Source organism: Patella vulgata, chromosome 9, assembly GCF_932274485.2.
Source record: "Patella vulgata chromosome 9, xgPatVulg1.2, whole genome shotgun sequence".
Taxonomy (NCBI): Eukaryota; Metazoa; Mollusca; class Gastropoda; family Patellidae; genus Patella; species Patella vulgata.
The window spans coordinates 36674149-36697611 of record NC_065887.2 but is presented as its reverse complement, the minus strand read 5'-3'; the positions used below and the strand labels follow the sequence as shown (position 1 = coordinate 36697611).

General features: G+C 33.5%; 1 protein-coding gene across 2 annotated transcripts; it reads left to right on the top strand.

Moving 5' to 3' along the window:
* The first annotated feature begins 388 nt into the window (after nucleotides 1–388).
* On the top strand, nucleotides 389–21840 carry LOC126832115 (protein PTHB1). 2 transcript variants are annotated; one of them, XM_050562803.1, is made up of 24 exons: nucleotides 389–470; nucleotides 849–984; nucleotides 1402–1561; nucleotides 2499–2563; nucleotides 2993–3106; nucleotides 4242–4416; nucleotides 4839–4917; nucleotides 5331–5418; nucleotides 5668–5763; nucleotides 6131–6260; nucleotides 6867–7048; nucleotides 7598–7680; nucleotides 8297–8350; nucleotides 8529–8631; nucleotides 9209–9313; nucleotides 9987–10127; nucleotides 10349–10453; nucleotides 10733–10905; nucleotides 11398–11550; nucleotides 12420–12602; nucleotides 13392–13581; nucleotides 14795–15025; nucleotides 15772–15907; nucleotides 19348–21840. In XM_050562803.1, the coding sequence occupies exons 2-23, from the start codon at nucleotides 873–875 to the stop codon at nucleotides 15897–15899; spliced, it is 2850 nt and encodes a 949-aa protein (XP_050418760.1). In that variant the 5' UTR covers nucleotides 389–470; nucleotides 849–872; the 3' UTR covers nucleotides 15900–15907; nucleotides 19348–21840. The 2 variants fall into 2 exon arrangements, with proteins under 2 accessions (XP_050418760.1, XP_050418761.1); XM_050562804.1 differs by having other exon boundaries at nucleotides 406–516.
* Nucleotides 21841–23463: the final 1623 nt, after the last annotated feature.

Below are 23463 nucleotides of genomic sequence, written 5' to 3'. Positions count from 1 at the left end.
TTTTTAAGCGATTTCTGGAAACGGAAAATTGTTATTTACAAAAATACTGTTTAAAAAATAAAGGGATTTGAAAAAATAGCTGTTATGGATAACCTCATCCGACAAAAATACAATCGTCACATACACGTGGTTTGGAAAATTATACTCGGCAAACCGAATATCGCAAGGGAAATAAAGGAGGGGCGTTCTGGCACACAATCAGCGATTAAAGATTCTTAATATAATAAATTGATCGTGGAAGACTTGAATTATGTTAAATTATTATAAATTAAAGTGCTGTTGACCTTTTTTTAAAAAAAACAACATATATGCCCAATAATTTTCCTTAGCATTTAGGGTCTTGATGTTCAAAGCAGATATTTTATGATTTCCTGAACTTCACGCATGCGCATTTAACGAATAGTTAGCAATGGTGGATAAAGTTGTTTTCGATGGAAACCAAATAGTTTACATCATGTGAACGCCTCTATGTAAGCCCGAAAAGCGACTCCTCTCTTGCAGCGTCACAATAATGTGGTAATGCTAAGAAAAAATGTTGAATGAATAATTTTACACCAGAATTCCACTGAATTCATCCAGACATTGTCTTACAAATAGAAAAAACATTTTTCATTTCCCACACACTGCCACTTGCAGGACAGTGTGCAGAGACACACTACTGTCGCAGAGCCGACCTAGTTGATATCTTTGGGGTTTTTTGAGAGTTTTCACATGAAAATCATGAGCCTGGCAAAGTTGTGCAGAAATAAGACCAACTTTATTGATATTTCTCTATAATATAATATGTCTAGCACTTACAATAGCCAATAGGCCTATTCTGTTTCATTTTTGTATATTACAATTTACAGATAAATTGAGAGACAGGAGATAATATGTCGTTGTTTAAAACACGTGATTGGTGGTCTGTGGCCGTAGGTGAAGATGAAGAGTTTGATCATGGTTGTCTGTGTATTGGTAATATAGATAATATTCCTGATAATGTAGGTCAGTATATCCAAATACCTGATTTATTTATCGTTCCCCCCCCCCCCCCCCCCCCCCCCCCCCCCGTTCTCTCACACATTCATGCAGTACTAAAATCTTGCTCAGTCTTGCACTTCATCACAAAAACTATTTTATTTGCATATCTGATACGTTTCAGATTATTTTTCAGTGATTTTACCGACTGAAATGAAAACTTTGTGTCTAGTGATCGTACATAAACCATTTGTATTTCAACGGGTAAAGATGAGACTGCACTTGCATAAGATTATCAGATTAGATTATCAGATTAGCTTAGTATATCTGTACATATGTAAATACTCCTGTCATCAGTCCTACCCCCAGCAACAGAAAATATGGTGCAATCTTTTTACATGCTTGTTTGAGACTTTTATTAAAACAGTTATAACTTGGTTTCAGATAAAATAATAATTGGTAGTTTTCATGGTATACTAAGAATTTACAACCCACATCCAACGAAGACCGAAAATGGCTGGAGTGGGTATAAGGTGGAAGATGTCATGGTAGAACAAGCTTTTCAGCTTCCTATATTACAGATAGAAGTGGGTAAATTCTCATCGTAAGTAGACATGTTTATTATGAATAAATATGACATGGTTACTCCAAGATAGATATTTTGAACAAGTCAATAAGGCTTTCTTGATTCTTTGGGGCCTGCAGTTTTATTAGAGACAAAACACAGACTGGCAACTTGGAGTCGCAATGTCAAGACTCCAATTCAGGCTTTGTCGGGTAAATGTCCCCCGTTTCTTTTTTTAGACAGTGATCTCATTCTTCTCTATGTTTTATTTATTTTTAATGTATGCTGTGTGCAAAGTCAAAAATGTCAGGTACAAATACAAATTTCACATAAATCATTAGCTTCACTTGGTAGTTAATATTAAGAAATAAGTATTGTTTGCCGGTAACTTTGTCAGCCTGAACCAAAAACATTATTTCCATTCTTGCTGTCAGAAATCTAGAATGTACAGCCCAGAAAATCTTTCTTTCTAGCTAGCTTATAATCCAGATATTAACAATGTTAAAGGGGAATTATGGGAGATTAGATAAAGAGCTGACAGTTCTCGCTATTATAGTTCAAAAATAGATAACGTAAAGAGAATGCTGAAAATTTCAGTCAAATTACTCCATTCTCGATCATCATTTACTAAAGTCGGTATGATAAAAAACAAAGCCTCGATTTTCCATTTTGCCGTTAAATCATCGATCATTCAAATCCAGTAAACATCGCAGGCTAGTGATGGCATCGAGATTTGATTATGGTCTGGATAAGTTAATTAATGTCTAATTAATAATTTAGATAACATTTCAGGCCCTAAGAAAGACCTTCAATAAACAGATTTAGCTCTTGCATAATGTATGTTTAACGAAAGATAAATATATTGATTTATTTTGTGAATACAGTCAAGATGAATCACTGATCTAGGACATAGTTTTGACAATCTTATGTTAATATTCTTGATCTCATTGACTAATGTGGTGGATTTGTTTTTCAGAGTTACTGAAAATTTACAATTGGCTGTTTTACATCCGAGAAAACTGGCTATTTACAGTGTGAAAGGTAAAAGTAAATGATCTTTGTCATCAAAACATAATTGTTATACCCTTGAATCTCGAAACTATAAAACACAGTTGTTATACCCTCCAATCTCGAAAGTGTAAAACATCTTGTTATACCTCTAATCTCGAAAATTTAAAAAATGATTGTTATACCCTCAAATCTCAAAACTATAAAACATAATTGTTATACCCTACAGTCTTGAAGCTGTAAAACATCTTGTTATACCCTCGTCTTGACATAATAAGACATAATTGTTATATTGTTATACCCTCCAGTCTCGAAACTGTAAAACATCACCCTCCAGGTTTTCTATCCAGGTCCTCTGGTTTCCTCCCACAGCTAAAGACCCATATGTTAATCCCTTCTGTTAACAGGTATAAAGTTGATGAAATGATTAACACTAGTAGTCATTACATTTTGATGTTTCAGCTATATCTGGTACAGTAGAACATGGTCAACAATATCAAATACAGAAATTATATGAACACAATCTACAGAGAACTACCTATAATTTTTGTTATGGTCCATTTGGAGGAATTAAAGGTACAGTATTAATGTACACAAGGTACAAGTTGATACTCTTGTCTTTAGCAAACAAATCTTTATATTTTTGTGACTGTCGTTTGTCTGTATCTTTGTCTGTTTGGGGCTACCTGCAATACTAGGGCTGCCTGTAGCATTGCACTACCACGTCCGGGTACATGAAACTTTTATAAGGAAGTGTCAGAGAGCTCTACCCATGCAATGCTAATTATACAGCACATGCTTCATAAGACAAGAGTTTTGTCTTTGAAACGTTTCACGGGAATAAATTCTATAATTGTGTATCCATATAATTTTATCTTTTGTTAATATTTTCAATAGCTAAATCATTTAGCTATTGAAAATATTAACAAAAGGTAATAAAAGAAAAGGAAATAAAGAAAATGTTTAATGCCTTCTTATTATAATTTGTTGAAACTGATTTAAATCTTTTTTCAAATTATAATGAATTGGATTTTATGGCAGATACACTTAATTATTTCTTTTCTGCCATAAAATATGAGGCTTGTCTTATTGGAAATATTTATATGTGCCATAAAATGTAATTGAAAAGTAATTGATCATTACATGATGTTTGGAATGTAATCAATTACATTTCCATTACTCATTACTTAGAAGTCTTCCATTACATTACTTATTACATGGCCATTACTTAAAAAATGTAATGATTACATTCCATTACCCATTATCATTACCCCAGCCCTGCCTACATGGATACCAAGAAGTATAAATGTAATAACTGACATTACCACTTAAAATGTTCTTAGGCTAACCAGATTATTGTAAATTTAGGCTTTAGCCCCCCCCACCCCAATAATTTGGCCGCAAGTACTCTTTTTCCAGGTTATTGCGGCCCCTGGACCCACGGCTTTAAGGACCTAGGATGAAGCCCCCCAATCAAGAATTGCTTCCCTGACCATCAATTGTGTATGACTATGAGTCATATGTTGTAACTGATATGGATCAGCAGATTAACCAATTGTTTTCCAGACAATCTTACAGTAAATTTTTTGATAAAACTGCATAACTTAGTCGAATCAAGTAAACAATTGGAAAACAGAAAGATGTGAAAAATTCTCAATTTTAGATGTTTACATATTTCATTTTATTCACCTCTGTTATAATTTATTTACAGGAAAAGATTTTATATGTGTGCAATCTATGGATGGAACTGTGTCATTTTTTGAACAGGAAAGTTTTGCGTTTAGTCGTTTCTTACCTGGAGCCTTATTACCAGGTCCTTTAAAATATGTTCCTCGTCTTGATAGCTTTATTACTGTTTCTTCATCCTGGCATGTTGAATGTTACAAGTAAGATTTTAATATAAATATTTTAAGATTGATATACAAGTAAATGATCTAATTTATATGATAACCAAATTGACACAATATCAGGCTAATAGAAGAGCCACAGGGGCTCATGGAGTAAGCCGCATGCTCAGTAACAAGGAGGTCCCAGTCTTGGATGAGAAAGTTCCTCAGGATTTTCCAACCTAACTTTCCCTTGTCAGTTGGGCAGGTCTGATGATCTGGCAAGGAAACATCTAGTCATTCGTATGGGACAAAAAAAGAGATGCATGTAAAAGAACCTGTTAGAGTTGGAATTAGATAAAGTGTAGGTGGTAATTTCCCTCATGACAAACTGCCATTAACCAAGCACTGAACCACACTTCTTTCATTTCCAATATATCATATACCCTCCTCTTGTATCAATATTACACTATTATTTATAGATATCAGTCAATAGCAGCAGCCTCACAGACACCTGGTGTAGATGAAACACAGAATATTAAATCAGGCAAAAAGATTGTTGTAAGTATAACAGATTTCCTGTTTTGTTGGGTTTTTTTAAGTAATTTAATTTAGGGTAAGACAGATGTTGTTAATATCATTGTTTAAGAGATTTGTGGTAGAAAAAGAAATTGATGTTATAAGATGAGCCTGTCAAGGTCCATAGTTATAGTGTCTCTTCAGTTTTTAAATTGCTGATGTGAATGACAGCAGGTCAGAAAACACTTAAGGGGAGGTAACTCTTTCAATAGACCCAAACGCAATATTATCCCCCCTTAGACCACAGACAGCAAAACGATTACAAAACTATTGCTTCAATTTTAAATTGATAAAGATATGAGGAACGCCTGATGTCACTTCTCATTTTGATAGTTCACATAGCTAACAAATTGTTGTACTATTGTATACTATGTATGAATTTCTTTATTTTTAAGGTTGATTGGACTTTTTCTATTGGAGAAGCAGCGTTAGATATAAATGTTATTGCTTTCCCCCAAGCTCCATCTTCTATACTTGTATTAGGTAAGTTTTATAAATGGAAAAAGGATCTAGATTATAACTCAACAACTAGATAGACACAGATGAGTATACTCATCAAAATAGTTTCTATTTTTTGTCCGTGTCTAAAACTGAAATAATTAGTTTGTAAATCATGTGACTTCGTTCTTATTTTATATTTAGCTCCCATCTTTTATTTTGGGGAACAGATTTTATGTTCTTTAACTGAAGGTGGATGTTACGTAACATTTCTAAAATGTTGTTATATTACAGGAGAGAGGAATTTATATTGTTTAACAGAAGGTGGTTTATTACGTTACATGTCTAAAATGGAATTTGATCCATGTTGTTTTTTACCATATGGTTCAAGTAAGTAAGCTTTTATTTGATATGATTTTAAGACAAGACTTGAAACTCTTAAAATTTGATTGGTTAAAGTCTTTAAAGTCATGATTTTGGAAAAGATGGCCTTTTGGAAGATTTGTGTCAAAGAGTATGCCCACTTTCAGAAATTTATTCCATTAAATTAGTTTATGTCTTATGTCTTTTTCAAAATTATATTTATTTTCATAGAATCTAAATAGGGTTTGAAGACCATGCTAGGCAATGAGCCCTCTCTCCAAAGATTGTGTATTGTGTCTTGTCCGTAGATTTGTTTTGTGTAAATTATATGTTGTGCAGTCCCCCTGTACTAACTATTAATGTTTGCTACATGTTTAACTTTTGTTTCTTTTAGTGACAGAAGGGACTATAAATTATATAGTAGCCACAACCACCAAGTCTCTTTTAGTCTATCAAGATGTCACATTAAAATGGGCAGCAAAAGTAGAACATTGTCCAGTTCAAGTAAAAGTTGCAAATTTTCAGTAAGATAACAAGGTCTTTCAACTATTCATATAACATAAAGTCCCAGGAATATATATATTTCATGACACCCATCTAGGATTGTGCATTATTGTTCCATACCCTAGTTGATGTAATGATTGTAATGAACGTCTTACTTTGTGTTAATGGTACAGATTTCTTTTCATATTTACAATGCCTGTATCTTAAATCAGTATTGTGATATTTATGATTTTGTATTGAGCAGTTGGCTAATTAAATAGAATATGAAATACAGCTCGAGTTGTACTTAATCTGCCGAAAGGAAACATTTATTATAAAGAAATTAGTCAATAAATCATCAGATCCTCCTAATTGTCACTTTATTTTGATGTAAATCAAAAGCTGTTATTCCTTTAAATTCTTTGTTGATATGAAGATTTGTAACTAGAAAGCTCCCTAGTAAGACCTTAATCATACCTCTTTTTCGGTACCTTCTTGTACAATTGACCCATTGACCTTACACTATAGCCACATCCCCAAGGTACTCCCCTCAGTTGTCATGTAATTGTTGTCATCTGTCAATAATACATCAGCAATGTGCCATTACCATTAGATGAACGAATGAAAATATGATTTGTTTATTTCAGAGATTTAAAAGGAAGTATTGTTACATTAAGTGATGACGGTCATTTACAGTGTTCGTATCTCGGAACAGATCCAGCCATCTTTATACCACCAGCTACAGACGCTAGAGATTTGAATTACAAAGCTATGGATGCCGAGATGGAAATACTACAGAAAAAAATACGAGAAAAAGCACATAAAGCTGGTATTTATATACTTTTCTTTTGTCTTTAGTAGTATTTGTGAAAAATGTGTTTATAACATTCGGGTGTCATGGTGGCTAAGTGGGTAAGACGCTGGCTCGCTAGCCTGGAGGTCTGGTGTTCGATCCCTGCATTGGCTGAAAAAGTTCAGCCAGATTTTCCGGCATGCTTCTTCCTTGTCAGTGATGCGTGACGGAGGGCCTGACAAGGACAGCTGTCTAGTCGTTCGGATGGGACGAAAAACCGAGGTCCCGTGTACACATTGGTGTGGATGTAAAAGATCCCTTGACAGTTGGAATTTGATAGAAGAGTAGGCCGTGGTGACGCTGTCTGGGCAAAATTTCCCTCATAGCACACTGTATGGCGTATGCTTGTCTTCATTAGCCCAGAACAGTAGGACATTAAACCCCATTTCATTTCATTTCAATTCCGTTTATAACATTCTAAACGAGATCTATTTTGAGAAAATAAAAAAATTACATAATATGTGAATGTGGTTAACTAGATTAATATTGAAAAGTATTATAAATCATTATGTGTTATAATTTCAGTGATAACACCAAATTTAAAAACAGATGATGATTTACAGATTACAGTCCATGTTAATCAACACTTAGATGATGATGGTTCATCCGTAAGTTTTATTTTGGCACTGATCTGATCTGTCATCGGGTTACACTTCACTGATTTATCATCATAACACTTTACTGATCTGTCATCGGGTTATGCTTCACTGATCTGTCATCGGGTTACATTTTACTAGTCTGTCATCTATTACACTTTACTGGTCTGTCATCTGGTTACACTTTACTAGTCTGTCATTGGGTTACGCTTCACTGATCTGTCATCTGGTTATACTTTACTGATCTGTCATCGGATTACACTTTACTGGTCTGTCATCTGGTTATACTTCACGAATCTGTCATCTTTTTACACTTTGCTAATCTGGTTACACTTTACTGATCGGTCATCTAGTTACACTTTACTAATCTGTCATCTAGTTACACTTTACTATCTGTCATCTGATTACACTATGCTAGTCTGTCACCTGGTTACACTTTACAGATCTGTAATCGAGTTACACTTTACTAATCGGATTACGCTTGGCTGATCTGTAATCTTTTTACACTTTACTGATCTGTAATCTGGTTACACGTTACTAATCTAATCTGGTTACAATTTTACTGGTTTGAAATCTGTTTACTTTGTATTTTAATTGCATTTGAATAACCATAATCTTGTAATTACAGGCAGCTCATGATGCACAAATACCTGGTGAAAAAGTTCCGTCCATCACAGCCAGAGTAAGTTTTTAAAGAAAACAAATGTTATGTGTAAATTCGCTTTTTAAACAACAGATGATGAATTCATTTATGACAATTTTAGTAACTTTTTATTCCTATGCATTTAAAAAAATAGCCAGACCTTACTGATTGTAAAATCTTCATAATTTGATCATTTGTCTTTATGTTTTTATTTTAGATTGTATTAAAAGCCAAAACCTTAGTAGAGAATATTCATGTTGATATTCATACTAACAGACCATTAACATCAAGTCAACACAGCTTTACCTTATCTTCTCTAGGTAAACAGAATTCTTCATCAATTAGCTTGGATCATTAAAAACCACATTAATTTCAATGACTTTTTATTTTTTAGTAGCCAATTTTTGGTGATATTACCTCTGATGTGGCCATTTAACCCAGCTGGTGTCGACATTGGATGACAGATGTCTTTAAGGCCAGATGGTCAAATATAGAATTTTGTTGACATTTAAGCTGAATTGTAAAAGATAGAGAAATGGGATTTAACGGCCACTCAACACATACTAGGTCATTTCAGAACTAACATGATTCAATTTTATTTCATTAATTAGCTTTTGTGTAGGTGTTTTTCACTGTGGGAGGAAACTGCAGGACCTGGAGAACGCCCATGAGGTTGGACAGGTGACCCAACTCATTGTCATGTACAAGTGTGGGATTGAAACCACACCACTTGTGATCTAAAGTGACCCAACCCCCTAAGTATTGTAAAACATTTGACCACATGATATCATATATGAAATATCGCTTGACCAGATTATGCTTTTAAATGATATATGATCCTAGATAAGTACTGTTCATCGTATATTATTTAACTGTGTTTTTTTTTTTTCTTAACAGAATCTGGTAAAAGTACAGAATTGGTTGTTCAGTTTTATATGAAATATTGCAGTTTACCTTCAACCTTATCAGCAGAAGTATCCGCTAAATATCCCAGTGCTACTGGTGAGTTGGAAATATACTTTACCTATGATTTTATTATAATACGTATCTAAAAACTACCCACGTTTATTTCTGTAGTTGTGAAGTCTAATATATATCCTCATTTACAATATACTTACCTTTGTATCTATGGTAGTTAATAAAGTATGGTACAGATACATTATGTAAGATTTAGATGAAGAGCTGGCCGTTCTTGTTAGTTCAAAAATAGATAATGGAAAATGAATATATTGAAAATTTCAGTGAAATTACTTTATTCTGATTGAAGCTATGAGCGTTTGAAGTTTTGACAAGATGTAGCATAGATAGTTTCGATTGTCGAGTACCATTGTTACTACAATAAACAAAGTCTCAATTATCCATTTTGAATTATTAAATAGCATGAATGTTCTGATCCACTTAACATCACAGCTATCCAAGATTATGGGATTGTGATGCAAATAAATGCCTAAATAATAATTTATATAATATCTGAAGCCAGAAGAAAGATCTGCTATAGGCAGATAGAGCTCTTACATAATGCATATCTAAATAAACAGAATTAAATTGATTTTAACATTGTCTTTGTTTTATAATAAAACATTTTTATTTTTTACTTTTAAAAATTTTATTTGATAGTTATATAGTTTACTCCATGAATTGAGTTTTATTAAGACAAATATACAATATTTTTCAGGTGCTCCAAGAGTTGCAACAGCTAAAATTAAATTACCATTAAAATTAGTGGTAAAACCAGTATTTCCTGTAAAGAATGCTGAACATAAGTTAACTATAGATACCAATAAACCACCTGTTAGTTTAAATGATATATTCCCAGGTAAGTTAACCATAGATACCAATTTACTGATAATATAATTTCTCACTGCAAAATGTTATTCTGTCCTCCAACCCTACTAATTTTGACTTGTAAATGTAATCAGGTCATGCATCTCATCTTGGAACTTGTGCCTTATCCAAGCCCCAATTTGACTGGAAAATGTTAATTCTGTCATACATTGATTATGGCTATTATTGATATATGAAATTTTTTTTCCATAGATTTATTAGGAGAGAATGCTGGAAGCGCTGGAGCTGCTGGAGCTGCATTAGGTTTTCAGTTTTTTGGTGGACCAGTTGTTACTATATTGGCTTCTAAATCATCACGTAGGTGTCTCTTCTGTGGTTATATGATTAGGTTTTTAGAATTTGATGGATTTTTTGTTACTATTATTGACGGCAGTTGGTGTAATGTTTGAATTCTATTAAAATAAACTAATTATCCACATTAAAAACAAAATGAAAATTCAGAATCCTTGTGTAATATTTATATGCTAGCTTACATTATAAAGATGTGTCTGTGAATACTGAAAATGTTACCTTTCCTACTTCAAAAAAACTTGTGGACAAGCAAGAGACTAGAATTTTAAATCTTTTATCTTACAGAGCGTTACAGAATACAGTGTGATCAGTTTGAAGCTATGTGGTTACCATTAAAAGATTTAGTTGGTCGACTGACATCACATCTTAATCGTGGCAGATCAGGTGATTTCAAGGCTTCATTTGACGGTTCCTTACCCTTACAAGAATATTTTGAGTTAATAGAAGCTCATTTTGAGGTAATTATTAGTTAATTTTGTTTTTAAAACAAGATAGATTAAAGATAATTGTTTACATGTTTTATATGCCAGTTCAAACCTGTATCTTTAATACTGTGTCCCATGCAGTGGTACTTTTAGGTCATTAAATTGTACATTATGTTATGGAATATTGTCTTCCTATGCACAGTGTTTGAAATCTTAACTGTGTGTAAGTTATAAGAATATTACCAGTGTCAATTTTATAATATAAACGCTGACATTTGTGAAACAGTAGGATGTTATTTTATTTCTGACATTTGTTCTACAGCAATTTGATTTTTTTTTCTTCAGGATCTTGAAAAATGCTTGAAGCCTGCTTTGTTTATTTTTTTCAATTCTCAAAAGTCAATATTTGTAGTAAATGTCTGACACATAGTTTGAAATATATATATTCAACTGTCGTAGACATTTTGTCCATAACCTTTAAAATTGTTATTTCCAGATGTAATTAATGTTTGTTGTATATTTCAGTATCGTATGAATGCTGTAAAATGTGAGGAAATGTTAGGACAGAGGGCGTCACAGTTCCGTGTTATACAGAGACGATTATTAACAAAGTTTAAAGATAAAACTCCCTCACCATTACAAAATCTAGATACATTATTAGAAGGCACATATAGACAGGTTAGTAATTCAAGATTATGTTCTTTCTAACACCTAGGGTGTGTGCACTGTGGAGGGGTTGGGTGGCCGAATGGTTTCATCATAAGGTCTGTCATTGAGTCAAGTGGCTTATTTCGATTGTCCGCTTGTACATGACAAGGAGTAGGGTTGCCTGTTTAACCTTGTGGGTTTTCTCCGGGTCCTCTGGTTTCCTCCCACTGCTAAAGACCTCTATGTACAAGCGAATTATTTGAAATAAAATTGAACCATATGTTAGTCCCAAAATAACCTAGATTGTTTTGAGTAGAGATTAAACCCCATTTCTCTCCTTTTTTTGTGAGGAATGTGAATCATAAACCTTGTTCTCTATGCAAGTCATGGGTTTGGTTCCAAGCTTGTACTTGACCAGTAGTAATATCACCTATCTAACCTTATCTGTTTTCTTTGGGTACTACTCCGGTTTCCTTCCAGTTCTAAACATCGTTGCATGCTAGCAAATGCTTGAAATACCCATATGTTAGTCCTAAAATAACCGTCAAGTAGCGTAGTTTCAAATCTCTGCTTGTATGTGACAAGAAAATTGGTCACCTGTCCAACCTCGTGGGTTTTTAGCTGGGTCCTCTGGTTTCCTCCCACAGCTAAAAAACCCTACGCGCAAGCATATCATTAATACAAAATTGAACCAAAGTTCGGCCAAAATGACCTAGTTCTTGTCGAGTGGCCGTTAAACCCTGTTTCTCTCTTTCTCTCGCTTCCTAAAAGGACTGAGTTAGTGTCAATTGGAGTTAAACTCTGTCGTTATTTGCTCCCATGCGATTCATATGGTATTTTTCAACATGAAAATGTTTGAATTATTGGTAAATGACTGATATTATTTATTTATTTTATAGTTATTAGCGTTAGCAGACGCTATAGAAGATAATAATCAGGCTCAGAATAATACGTCAGATAATTTATCTAGTGGAACAAATCTACTCAATTATTTAATTAAACTATGGTTAGATTTAACGGAGGAAGAATTCAGTGTTTTAACATCTGTTATAACACCTATAGTTAATGATAATCATCAACATGTAAGTACTCAGCTTCATCAATCAACGTGTAAGTAGTCGGGCTTCCTAAATCAACACAACATGTAAGTACTCAGGTTCATGAATCAAAGGTTGCTCCGTAAGTATGGCACTGGCACACTGTCAAGGATTTCCTGACTTTTCCAGTTTGCCCATGTCATTGATGCAAAATGGAGGACCTGGCTGGTCATTCAGATGTGACAAGAAAAGGAGTTAATGTGTATACCATTGGCAAAACGTTAAAGATCTGCTCACAGTTGGAAGTATGAAAAATGAAATGAAATGGGGTTTAACGTCCTACTGTTCTGCTCCTATACTGGGCTAATGAAGACGGGCATACGCCATACAGTGTGCTATGAGGGAAATTTTGCCCGGGCAGTGGCACTATCGCCTACCCTTATATCGAATTCCAACTGCCAAGGGATCTTTTATGTGCATTCCAATGTATACACGGGACCTTGGTTTTTCATCTCATCCGAAGGACTAGACAGCTGTCCTTGTCAGGCCTTCCGTCCTGCATCACTGACAAGGGGGAACCATGCCGGAAAATCTTGATGAACTTTCTTGGCCAATGCAGGGATCGAACACCCGACCTCCAGGCTAGAGAGCCGGCGTCTTAGCCACGTGATCCGCCCAGTTGGAAGTAAAAGTTAGCTGTAACACACTGTATATATCAGTCTATACCAATTGGAATTGGCGACTTTAATGTAGTAGATATAAAAAATTTGAAATGAAACTATTACTGAATTGTAGAATAATGTCTTTATTTATGATGATAAATATTTTTACCAGGGATGGGAGGAAATGGTAGATGCAGCTGTAACACATTTATTACGAACAGTCTTGGCTAAAACAGCGAAAGATACGTCCATTAATCCAGCACCATTAACTATTCCATCAGATGCAAGTAAAGTAAAGAAACATATAGCTTTAATGTGTGATAGACTTGGTAAAGGATGCAGATTAATAGAAGGATTACGAGGTATATACTGCTTTAAAACATGAAATTATTTACTGCACAGCGGCGTGGTGGATGGTTACTGTTGGCTTTAATACATAAAAATATTTACTGCACAGCGGTGTGGTGAATGGTTACGGTTGGCTTTAATACATAAAATTATTTACTGCACAGTGGTGTGTTGGCCACTTACGATTGACTTTCAAACATGAAATTATTTACTGAACATTGGTGTTATGGACACTTACAGCTGGCTTTAAAACGTGAAATTATTTACTGCACAGCGGTGTTGTAACACAGTTGCGTGGTGGATGCTTTCGGCTGGCCGCTGGATCAGTTCACTTGATTTGATAATATTTTTGCTGTCGATTACTTAGATTGACTCTATATGATATGTCTTCTCGGTGGGTTTGTCTCATTGGATTCTGTTTTATATGTTGTGTAGTTCCCCTGCAGTTATCAATTGATTTTAATAAGAAAATTGTAAATGATTTTAAACTGAATTTATTTAATGACACACCAATGTATTTAATATTTTGTTGACACTCTCTTGATTCATTTCTTATTGCGGAAGGCCTGACAAGGACAGCTGTCTAGTCCTTCGGATGAGAAGAAAAACCGAGGTCCCGTGTATACATTGGAATGCACGTAAAAGATCCCTTGGCAGTTGGAATTCGATATAAGAGTAGGCGATAGTGCTGCTGCCCGGGCAAAATTTCCCTCGTAGCACCCTGTATGGCGCATGCCCGTCTTCATTAGCCCAGTTTAGGAGCAGAACAGTAGGACGTTAAACCCCATTTCATTTCATTTCATTTCATTTCTTATTGTTCATTTTAAAGTCTCTGATACTCATCCCATGTAAACTATAATATTGTTAAAGTTGAATCTCTGAAAGAAATATCAGTCTATAAAAAGGAAATTGGACTTAAAGAGCACTTAAAAGAACTTGTTGAAGTTGAATTCGAAAATAGTAGGTGGAAAAGCTGTTATCCAGGCAAAATTTTCACTCTGGCATTGCACATAGAAATGACCTATGTATTTTGCTGAGAAACCACATTCCATCTTTAAATTCAGAAATTCACAAAGCGGAAAATACTGGACATGTATATGTACACTGTATGTCTTTCAGGAATAAATGCACAGTAAAGTCTGTATATTTTGTATATTTTGTATATTATGATTGTTACAAACTTTTTGTTTTAGATTTTTGATTATTTGTTGTTTTTTTCCTCAACAGAGAGATCTGAACATAAACAGAAATTGCCTGCACCAAAGAAGACAAGTATTACTGAAAATGGTACAATTAATGAGACGCCAGAATCTCGACCTGTAGATAATATAGTTAATTTGAAATATAATGAGAAAAAGAAGAAGAAGAAATTACCTCCATTAGCTGGAGATAATATTGGTACAGCCATGTTTGATTCGGAAACGTTTGGTTTACCTGTGACAGACATTCCTGATGGTGGTAAGTTTATTGAGTTATTTCTCACTAAATTGAAAACAAAAATACTTACTTGCTCTTCTCGTCGTTAAATTAATTTCTGGTTGTTTTTCTTTGGTTTTAATGTTGTATCTTGTACTGTCTTGGTTGTAGTGGTTATTGATCAATGTCTTTTTAAACAAGTATCCATTATTGTCTATTATCCTCAGGGTCAGATCAAAGGACAGAGGAACCCCCATGTTAAAGTGCCCCCCACCCCCTCCAATTAGTTTGGAACAAGATTTTGTACCCTAAATATGTCATTTATAATGTTGTATATGATTGTGCCATATACATCTATCTATTTACCTAATTGACAAATTGCATTTGCGGGAGTGTGATGGACAGTGACCAGAATATGCCCCCTTTTCACTGTTGATGCAATGTCCTTGTTGACATTTTCATCCAGGGACCCACGCAAGTTCAATCCAGACCTGATTATTTTTCATTTGGCAAATTGTTATATCAATCAAACAAAAAGTCTCAGAATAAACTAAGTAAAATTTATTATAGCATTGATTAGATGTAAAGCCCATTATATTGCATTCAAGTTAGAAAGTGCTAGAAATAATCAACTGTTTCTCCTAAAATTTGTCACTATTTTCTTCTGTATTGACATTGTCTCAGTGTTAAGATATTTCCCCCTAAAAAAAATAATCAAATGTTTTGCCAATTTTGAAATATTTGTAAAATACTGATTTCTATCTGATTATTTGAGGTGATTTTTGCAGATAATTTTAATGAAAAAAGGCGTCAAAAGAAGATAGAAGCCATAGTTCCTAATCTAGATGATATGGATAATCAAGATGATGATAAAAACATCAACCAGACAGACAGTCAAGCTCTTTTTGCATTATGATGAAGAAGGTAACTTGTGATTCAAATTTTAGATTTATTTGTCATACACTTTGTTTAACTTGATGACCTTTTCTGATCTCTCTATTTACCCATTAAGAAAGGAAAGATGTGCCAGGAAGGAGATTCATGGTCGGACCAGGGCGTTACCACATACTTGCCATAAAATTTCAATTGTCAAGAGTTCTCTTATCTGCACACGTGTACACATGTGAATCTCAAGGCTGTCCCATATGAATAACTTAAGTATTCAGACTTTTTAATATAATCTTGCCTGACAGTACAACCTATCGAAATGGTTAAAATCAACTGTTTCGATTTGTTTCAGTATGTTGTGAACAGCTTATAGAAAGCCATTTGTAGACTAACTTGTAATTCTTACTCATTTCAAACATTATCTAAAAGGGTGTGGTAATTTAGTGTTACATATAGTCATTTTCACGATAACTGAATTTGACGGGAATGCTCTCAAATTTTAATATGACCGTGCTCTCAACTGTTATGAGCCTCCATTTCTTTGAAAATAAAAAGTGCTGATCAGCCTCCAGTCTCCACGGCAGACAAAATTGTTTCTTTTAATAAGCAGAAATGATGTCTAAATACTCTTTATATAAAAGAGAACACTGTATACAAACATACATTATAATTTAAATGTCCTGACAGTTGCCTCGTTATCTCAGTGTGATTCCATAAAAGACGTTATTTTTCTTCAAATAATAAACAGTAGGATATCTTTATAAATCGTACAAAGAACGGCCAGATTAACATAATCTTACATTTGAAAGAAAATGGCTCCTTAGCAACAATGATTTTAAAAGGAGTTGATTATGTAAAGCTATTTAAAATACTTGTTTGACTAATTTAGCCATAGAAAATGATACAGTTACTAGATTGTATTCTTGTGTGTTGGCTTTGTTAATGTAAAGATGATAATGATAAGGGAACAATACGTCTGCTTTGGCGGCCATTGTTGAATTTGTATGATAAAACCGAGGGAGAACTGATGTTTCAACTGATAACATTGATGCCGGGATTAGGTATCAAGATCAGGAGGAGATAATTCTGATTGATGAATAAGTGGAAAGATTTAGTTGTGTTACTCTATATAACCCAGCTACTTCTGTTACATACAGCAGCTCCGCGTGGAGTAGATTTAATGATTTTACGTTCAAGTCTGCATCCCTATTATTAGATGAAATCTGGGCAACTGTAAAATAAACCTGTTAAAGATGTACGCACAGATAACATTTGTAAATATTACATGTCTGTGATGTCATAATATTAGCAGACGACCAGGTTTTTTTTTTTTTTAATTTCCATGTGGAGCTTCTAACAAAGGACCATTATTTTCTATTCACTCAGTTAATGGATTCTTATGTCAATATTTTATATTTTTGATTAGAAAGGTTTATAAGGACCACCATCAGTTTGGGAAGATAATGAAATAATAACTACGACTTTGTTAATTTACCCTTTATAACATTACAGGAAAGTCCCAGCAGGAGCTGATATAATGATAAGTCTGATAATTGTGATGATCTGTCTAAGTGCCTTGATTTTGTGTCCATTGGCGTATCCACAAGGGGGTCAGAAGATTCTTCTGATATTCTACTTTCCAGTGTATTGGGTACTGGATAAGTTTTGATTTAGGAGATTTTAGGGATTGGTTCAGGGACTCAGTAACTTCATTCCTGATAGAATATGGACAGAAACTTCACTGTAAGCCACAGGAAATTTCACCTAACAGGTTGATGAAATCATACATGTAACCCTTATTGCCTAGGACAGCCCCACCACTTTCAATCTGACCATGCCACTGATGGCACAACTTCGATACTTCCTTTTTAACTGGAAGAAAGCTTGTTTAAAATCATCATTACCTAAGTCTATCAGTAAAATCTTTAACAGTATCTGTTGAATTTCATGATATATTGAATTGTTGAAGTTGTTAGCATAATTATGTATTGTAAAACACAAAAAAAAATTGAAAACAATTTGCATATGGCCGTTTTCATTATCCCAGTTGGTTCAGAAAAGTGGTATGTTAAACTTCACTTAAATGAGAAGTAATAAACCCTGACCACTGCATAGAAAACTGGAGGAATAATTTATATCTAGATTTGTATAGAAGATAACTAGGGGCCACCAGCAGTCTTGCCCTAGATGAATACCAATTATGAATTTGAATGAAAATATGCTTCTATATCAGATCATATAAAAACAAATGTATGAATATTGTTCCTCAAGATATAGTTTTCTTGGTTGAAAAGCAAAAAATATCTCCAATGTGATAATTACATAGAAAATGATAACAGTGTTGTTATTTTTATCACGAAATAGATCTCTTATTTTATGTTTGAATATACAAAATTAAATATGATCAACTGTCGACACTGGGGTGCTATACTACACAGCCTCTCTTTATCCCCAATTAGCCCCTTTTTATATTATTATGGGATGTATTTTAGCAAGGGTTTGTTATGTTTACATCCAGCCTTCACTATAGAATCACATGATGACAAATTGTAAGTTAGACATACTGGCACCACTAATGGACATGATTTTAAAAAACTAACAATACATTTTCCTTATACAGCCACCAGTTTTTATGTCTTGATAATTTCATGCCATGGACCCTTTTTTGGATGGAAAATATTTTATTAGTAGTTTTTATTGCCATCCAAATTTCAGTTAAAGGCCATAAAATTCAGTGAACCATAAAATAAGAAATTACCGTAGAAAAGATATTCATTAATTATGATTGTTATATTGATTACTTCTGTGATAAAAGGTTTCGATGGATTCATTTATTTTAGAAAAATTCAATTATTGGGCCATATAAAAAAATTTTTTTCGGGTTCTCGGATAGTCCCATGTTATTTCAAAAGCGCCGCATGACCCTTTTTTATTTTAAAAAATAAAAACAGTCTCATTAATTACCACATGTAAATATTTTATGAATGAAAATGGTAGAAAAATTGAATGAATGCATAGGCTCATTTATCAAGTACACAACCCTAATAAATGTTAATGGCAATCATATATGATACTGGATAATCATACATTCCTATAAACAACATGAGATGAATGTAGTGCCTTTAAATTTGACCATTTAACAAAGTAATGATCCTTCAACAAAATAAAACACAAAAATAAAAACCTCCCTCACGCATCAAATTTTTGGTAAGAATTGCCTGAGAACCAAAATATTTTTTTTGTATGGCTTTATTTCATTTTGTTCATCTAATCAAATTAAAAATATAAATTACAGATGTATTTCATAAATATTATCAGTATTTAGAGCCTACAGTATGGATATATTTCTCAATAAGCTGCAACATTTATATATCCTCAATTGTCACCAAATTACAGTTTTAATGGTTCACTAATGTTAAAATGTACTACATTGATTCTATAAGTAATTAGAAATAAAATGTAATTGATATTTTCAGATCAGGAAGAATTGAAGTATTCAGATGAGATTGTATTTGTAACAGTACAAAGATTTGCTCACCATAGAATTATAGAGAAATATAAATTAATTATTGCTTGCATTTTATTTATGCTAATAATGCTAATGATTCCAGATCATATTCATTCTGTCATATTCTGGTTCTGCTTTAATAAAAACAAAAATAAAACTAAAATTTTTTAAAAAGTTCACGTGTATTAATTTATACTAGGTTTTTAACTGCCAGCCAATGAAATGGCTGCATCCTTAAAACATTTTAGTTTAAGATTTTGTGAATAAGTCACCAGGCCTTTGACGCCAAGTTTGATTAATCAGGAAGTTCACGTCACATACAATTCTTCTGTATAGTAGTAGATCTACGAATATAAATTTTTGAATCTCTTCGTTTTCTGATGTAATAAATTATGTAGATTTTGTATCCCCAAAAAATCCACTGAACCTTATTTTTTAAACTTTAATGTTTGTATATGTGTAAGAGCTTTGTTAAAATTGTTTGAGTACCAGTAGTTGCAGCTGGTCATCAAATAATGGAGTACCTCAAGGACCAGTGTTTGTAATTTATTAGTATTTGCTATTCTTATTTCATTTTCAATGTTTGTTTTATTTCTCTACAAGATGTCAATCCACCATGAAAGCCTTTGTTTTTATTTGTGATGTTTTGAATTATTTAATAGAGGTACGAAACCTTATGGTTGTTGTTGATAGATGCATGTCATAATAATGACCACATCTAGGAATATATCATATTAACCCTTTATGACCTCATGTAAATATTGAATATTCCAGTTCCAAGTCATCAAGCTATTGTGAAGTTAAGCCATGTGATTCATGATTAGCATCTATATTACAATAAATTGGAATACAATAGAAATAATAATGTGTGTTTTATGTGTTTAATGTTGATTATTTTTGTGGTACCGGTAGTGCTATATTTGTTAAAGGAAATGAAATGAAATGTGTACTATGAGGGAAATTTTGTCTAAACAGTGGCACTACAGCCTACACTTATATTGAATGCCTGCTATACGAATCTTTTAAGTGCACACCGGTGTGTACACAGGGCCTCAGTTTTTCATCTCATCCGAACGACTGACTATTGACACAGGATACAACGCAGGAAAATCCTGATAAACTTTCTCAACCAACACCATTATTGAACATGAGACCTCCAGGCTAAAGAGCTAATAATGTCTTACTCACTGAGCCACCGTGGCTCATAAAAAATAAATTTGTTAAAGGACCAACCAGCCAGCACTTCACATATCTCAAAAGTTAAAATATGTACCATACAGGATTGTTAATACTGTGTAATTAAGGACATCAGAGTATAAATAAAACTCCATGAAGATGTCATAATTATTATTATTATTATATTTATCTTAGACACATAAAGATGGTGGTATAAATTCAGTAGAAACAAATGTAAGCCTAATTTGTAATTGGTCCATTTGATTCATTTTTTTATGATTGTGTATGTTGTATGATTGTGTATATTTAATCTTTAATCTGGGATGTTGTCGCTTTAAACCAGTGATGTCAGTATGGATATAATAGACTGTATAAAAACAACTGACCAGATGTCCAACTACTTGTAAATATTTCTATATGTTTATCACATTGACAAATCTACATATATGGATGAAAACTCAATCCGTCCTCTGAAAATTGTATTATTTTATTTTTATATACACAGTGTAAAATAATTTATTGTTTTTGAAAATCACATTCACAAAACATTCTCGAACAAAATTAAAACAGATCCATTAAAGCTTATGTAATATGTTATTGGACTACACTATATATACATATCTTTTATTTAATAAATTTTGTCTTTGCACATGTTGAAAAATTCAAATGTTTATCTAGGGGAAAGTATTAAATTTCAGTCTGCCTTATTACTTCATTGTGGATGCTGATTGTCAGCCTTAAATAAAGGTTTTTTCACTTCACAGACACTGTCTGTGAAAATGCGTAAATTGTTAATTTGTTTTGAGAATGTTTTGTTGTCAATGGGTGTGTTGTGTTTATTTTTTGAAGAATATTTTTAATTATTTATCACGATAAATATGCAGTATGTAAATTATGTACATCATTGTTGTTATGTATAAATAATGTTTTAAAAAGTGAAATGGATCCACTATTTATTTATATATGATATTGTTCATATTCTAGACGCCAATTTATATATAATTTATGTATACTCGGAGGTAGGGGGGATTTAAATAGCAATATTAGATAAAACTCAGTAATTTTTAAACATGAATATCTCACTCCCCATCATTTCTTGGTTATGAAACCGCACATGTTGAATTTGATGTTTCCTACTTATATTGAATTGCCTAGACAAAAATTAAACTTTCTTCAACACCATATTAAATGTTTGGTTCTGAATACAATATGTTATAACAAACAGAAGCTAAATGAAAGTACTGTAAATTATGAATGGAAGTAAAATAAATTCTATAACTACATATTAATGTATTTGTGTTTTCTTTAAAGAATAGAAACACGGTAAAGTTTCCCTTTTAGAAATATGAAAAGTAAGATACGGAATGAGGGGGTTTGGATGGCCGAATGGTTAGCACTTTCGCGCTGTATCATAAGGTCTGTCATTGAGTCAACTGGCGTGGTTTCGATTCCCCGGTTGTATGTGACAAGGAGTCACCTGTCCAACCTCGTGGGTTTTCTCTGGGTCCTCTGGTTTCCTCTCACTGCTAAAGACCCTTTACGTGCAAACAAATTATTGAAATAAAAATGAACAATGTGTTAGTCCCAAAATGACCTAAATATGGAATGAAGGGCAAAATTGGGGAAGAACTGTCGATTATTGCATGTAAATTAATCGTGCCATCCTTCTGTTGCCGAATTAAGCTTGCATGGTTCCTATAGCTGAAAATGTCACTGGACCCTTGCATCTACAGTAAAAAGTGGTCATATTCTGGTCATTGTCTGTCAAACCCACACACATGCAATTTGTATATCAGTATGGGAGATAGATATAATTAAATGGCACAAACATATGCAACATAATAAATAAAATCATAAATTATTTTATTTTAGAACTAATGTGGGGACAACTTTAATATTAGAGCCCCTGGATACAGCAGAGTCAACCCTCCCAACCATTTAATGGGCCTACAACATATAGTTTAAAATGTATCCCCCCACCCACCTCTTCATGTACAAGTACATCATTTAAAATCCACAAACCCACTTCATATACACATGCATACTATTTACCACCTTTCCATAAATATATAAAATGACACAAAATTCCATTTTTATTTAAACGAAAACATTAAATATGGGTGTATATATTATTGTTGTCACAAACGTCGGAGTTACGGGACTCCCTAATCTAAATGACAAATGACAACCGAATGACGAATGACAAGAAATTTGTATACAATAACTTCTCCCCTCAGGACAAAACAATTCAAGGCGCTAAATCGCTAATATTTGGGACCTAGAGATTGACACAAATGGGTCTCAACGCATATAATAATGTAATATGAATGTATATAAACTGATTTACATGCAATCGTTTCCGTTTTACTCTAATTTCAAATCAGCTATGTTCGGCGAAGTACGTCAGAAGTCTCAATCGAATGGCAATCTTTAGCGTCTGGTTTATCCAGTCTACACCGATAGTATTTATTGCGCATGAGGTCACCATTTGACATGACTTGTGGAATATGTCTATATGTCTAACCTCGTTCTTCGAGTCCCTTGTTACAATTTGCACTGAAACTCATTATGGTACACGATTCGTGTACCAATGGTAAAATGTTTATTTTGTCGTAAATATCGGAAGCCCATCTTTTCCCGGTAAGATCACAGATCACAACATTAATGTTGATTTAAATTGACAAATAATTCGTGTTTTCAATGTCGAAGACTTTGGTGGTAGTGGTGGGGGGGGGGGCGAATGGTTAGCACGTGGGCGCTGTATCATAAGGATTGGCGTGGTTTCGGTTCCCCCGGTTGTACGTGAAAAGGAGTAGGGTCACCTGTCCAATCTTGTGGGTTTTCTCCGCCCCCCCCCCCCACACTGCTAAAGACCCCTACGCGAGAACGAATTATTGAAATAAAATTA

Coding starts and splice junctions, on each gene's coding strand:
- LOC126832115 (XM_050562803.1), top strand. CDS start 873: ATGTCGTTGTTTAAAACACGTGATTGGTGGTCTGTGGCCGTAGGTGAA. Junction 7,049..7,597: donor AGAAAAAGCACATAAAGCTG/GTATTTATATAC, acceptor TTATAATTTCAG/TGATAACACCAAATTTAAAA. Junction 11,551..12,419: donor TAGAAGGCACATATAGACAG/GTTAGTAATTCA, acceptor TTTATTTTATAG/TTATTAGCGTTAGCAGACGC.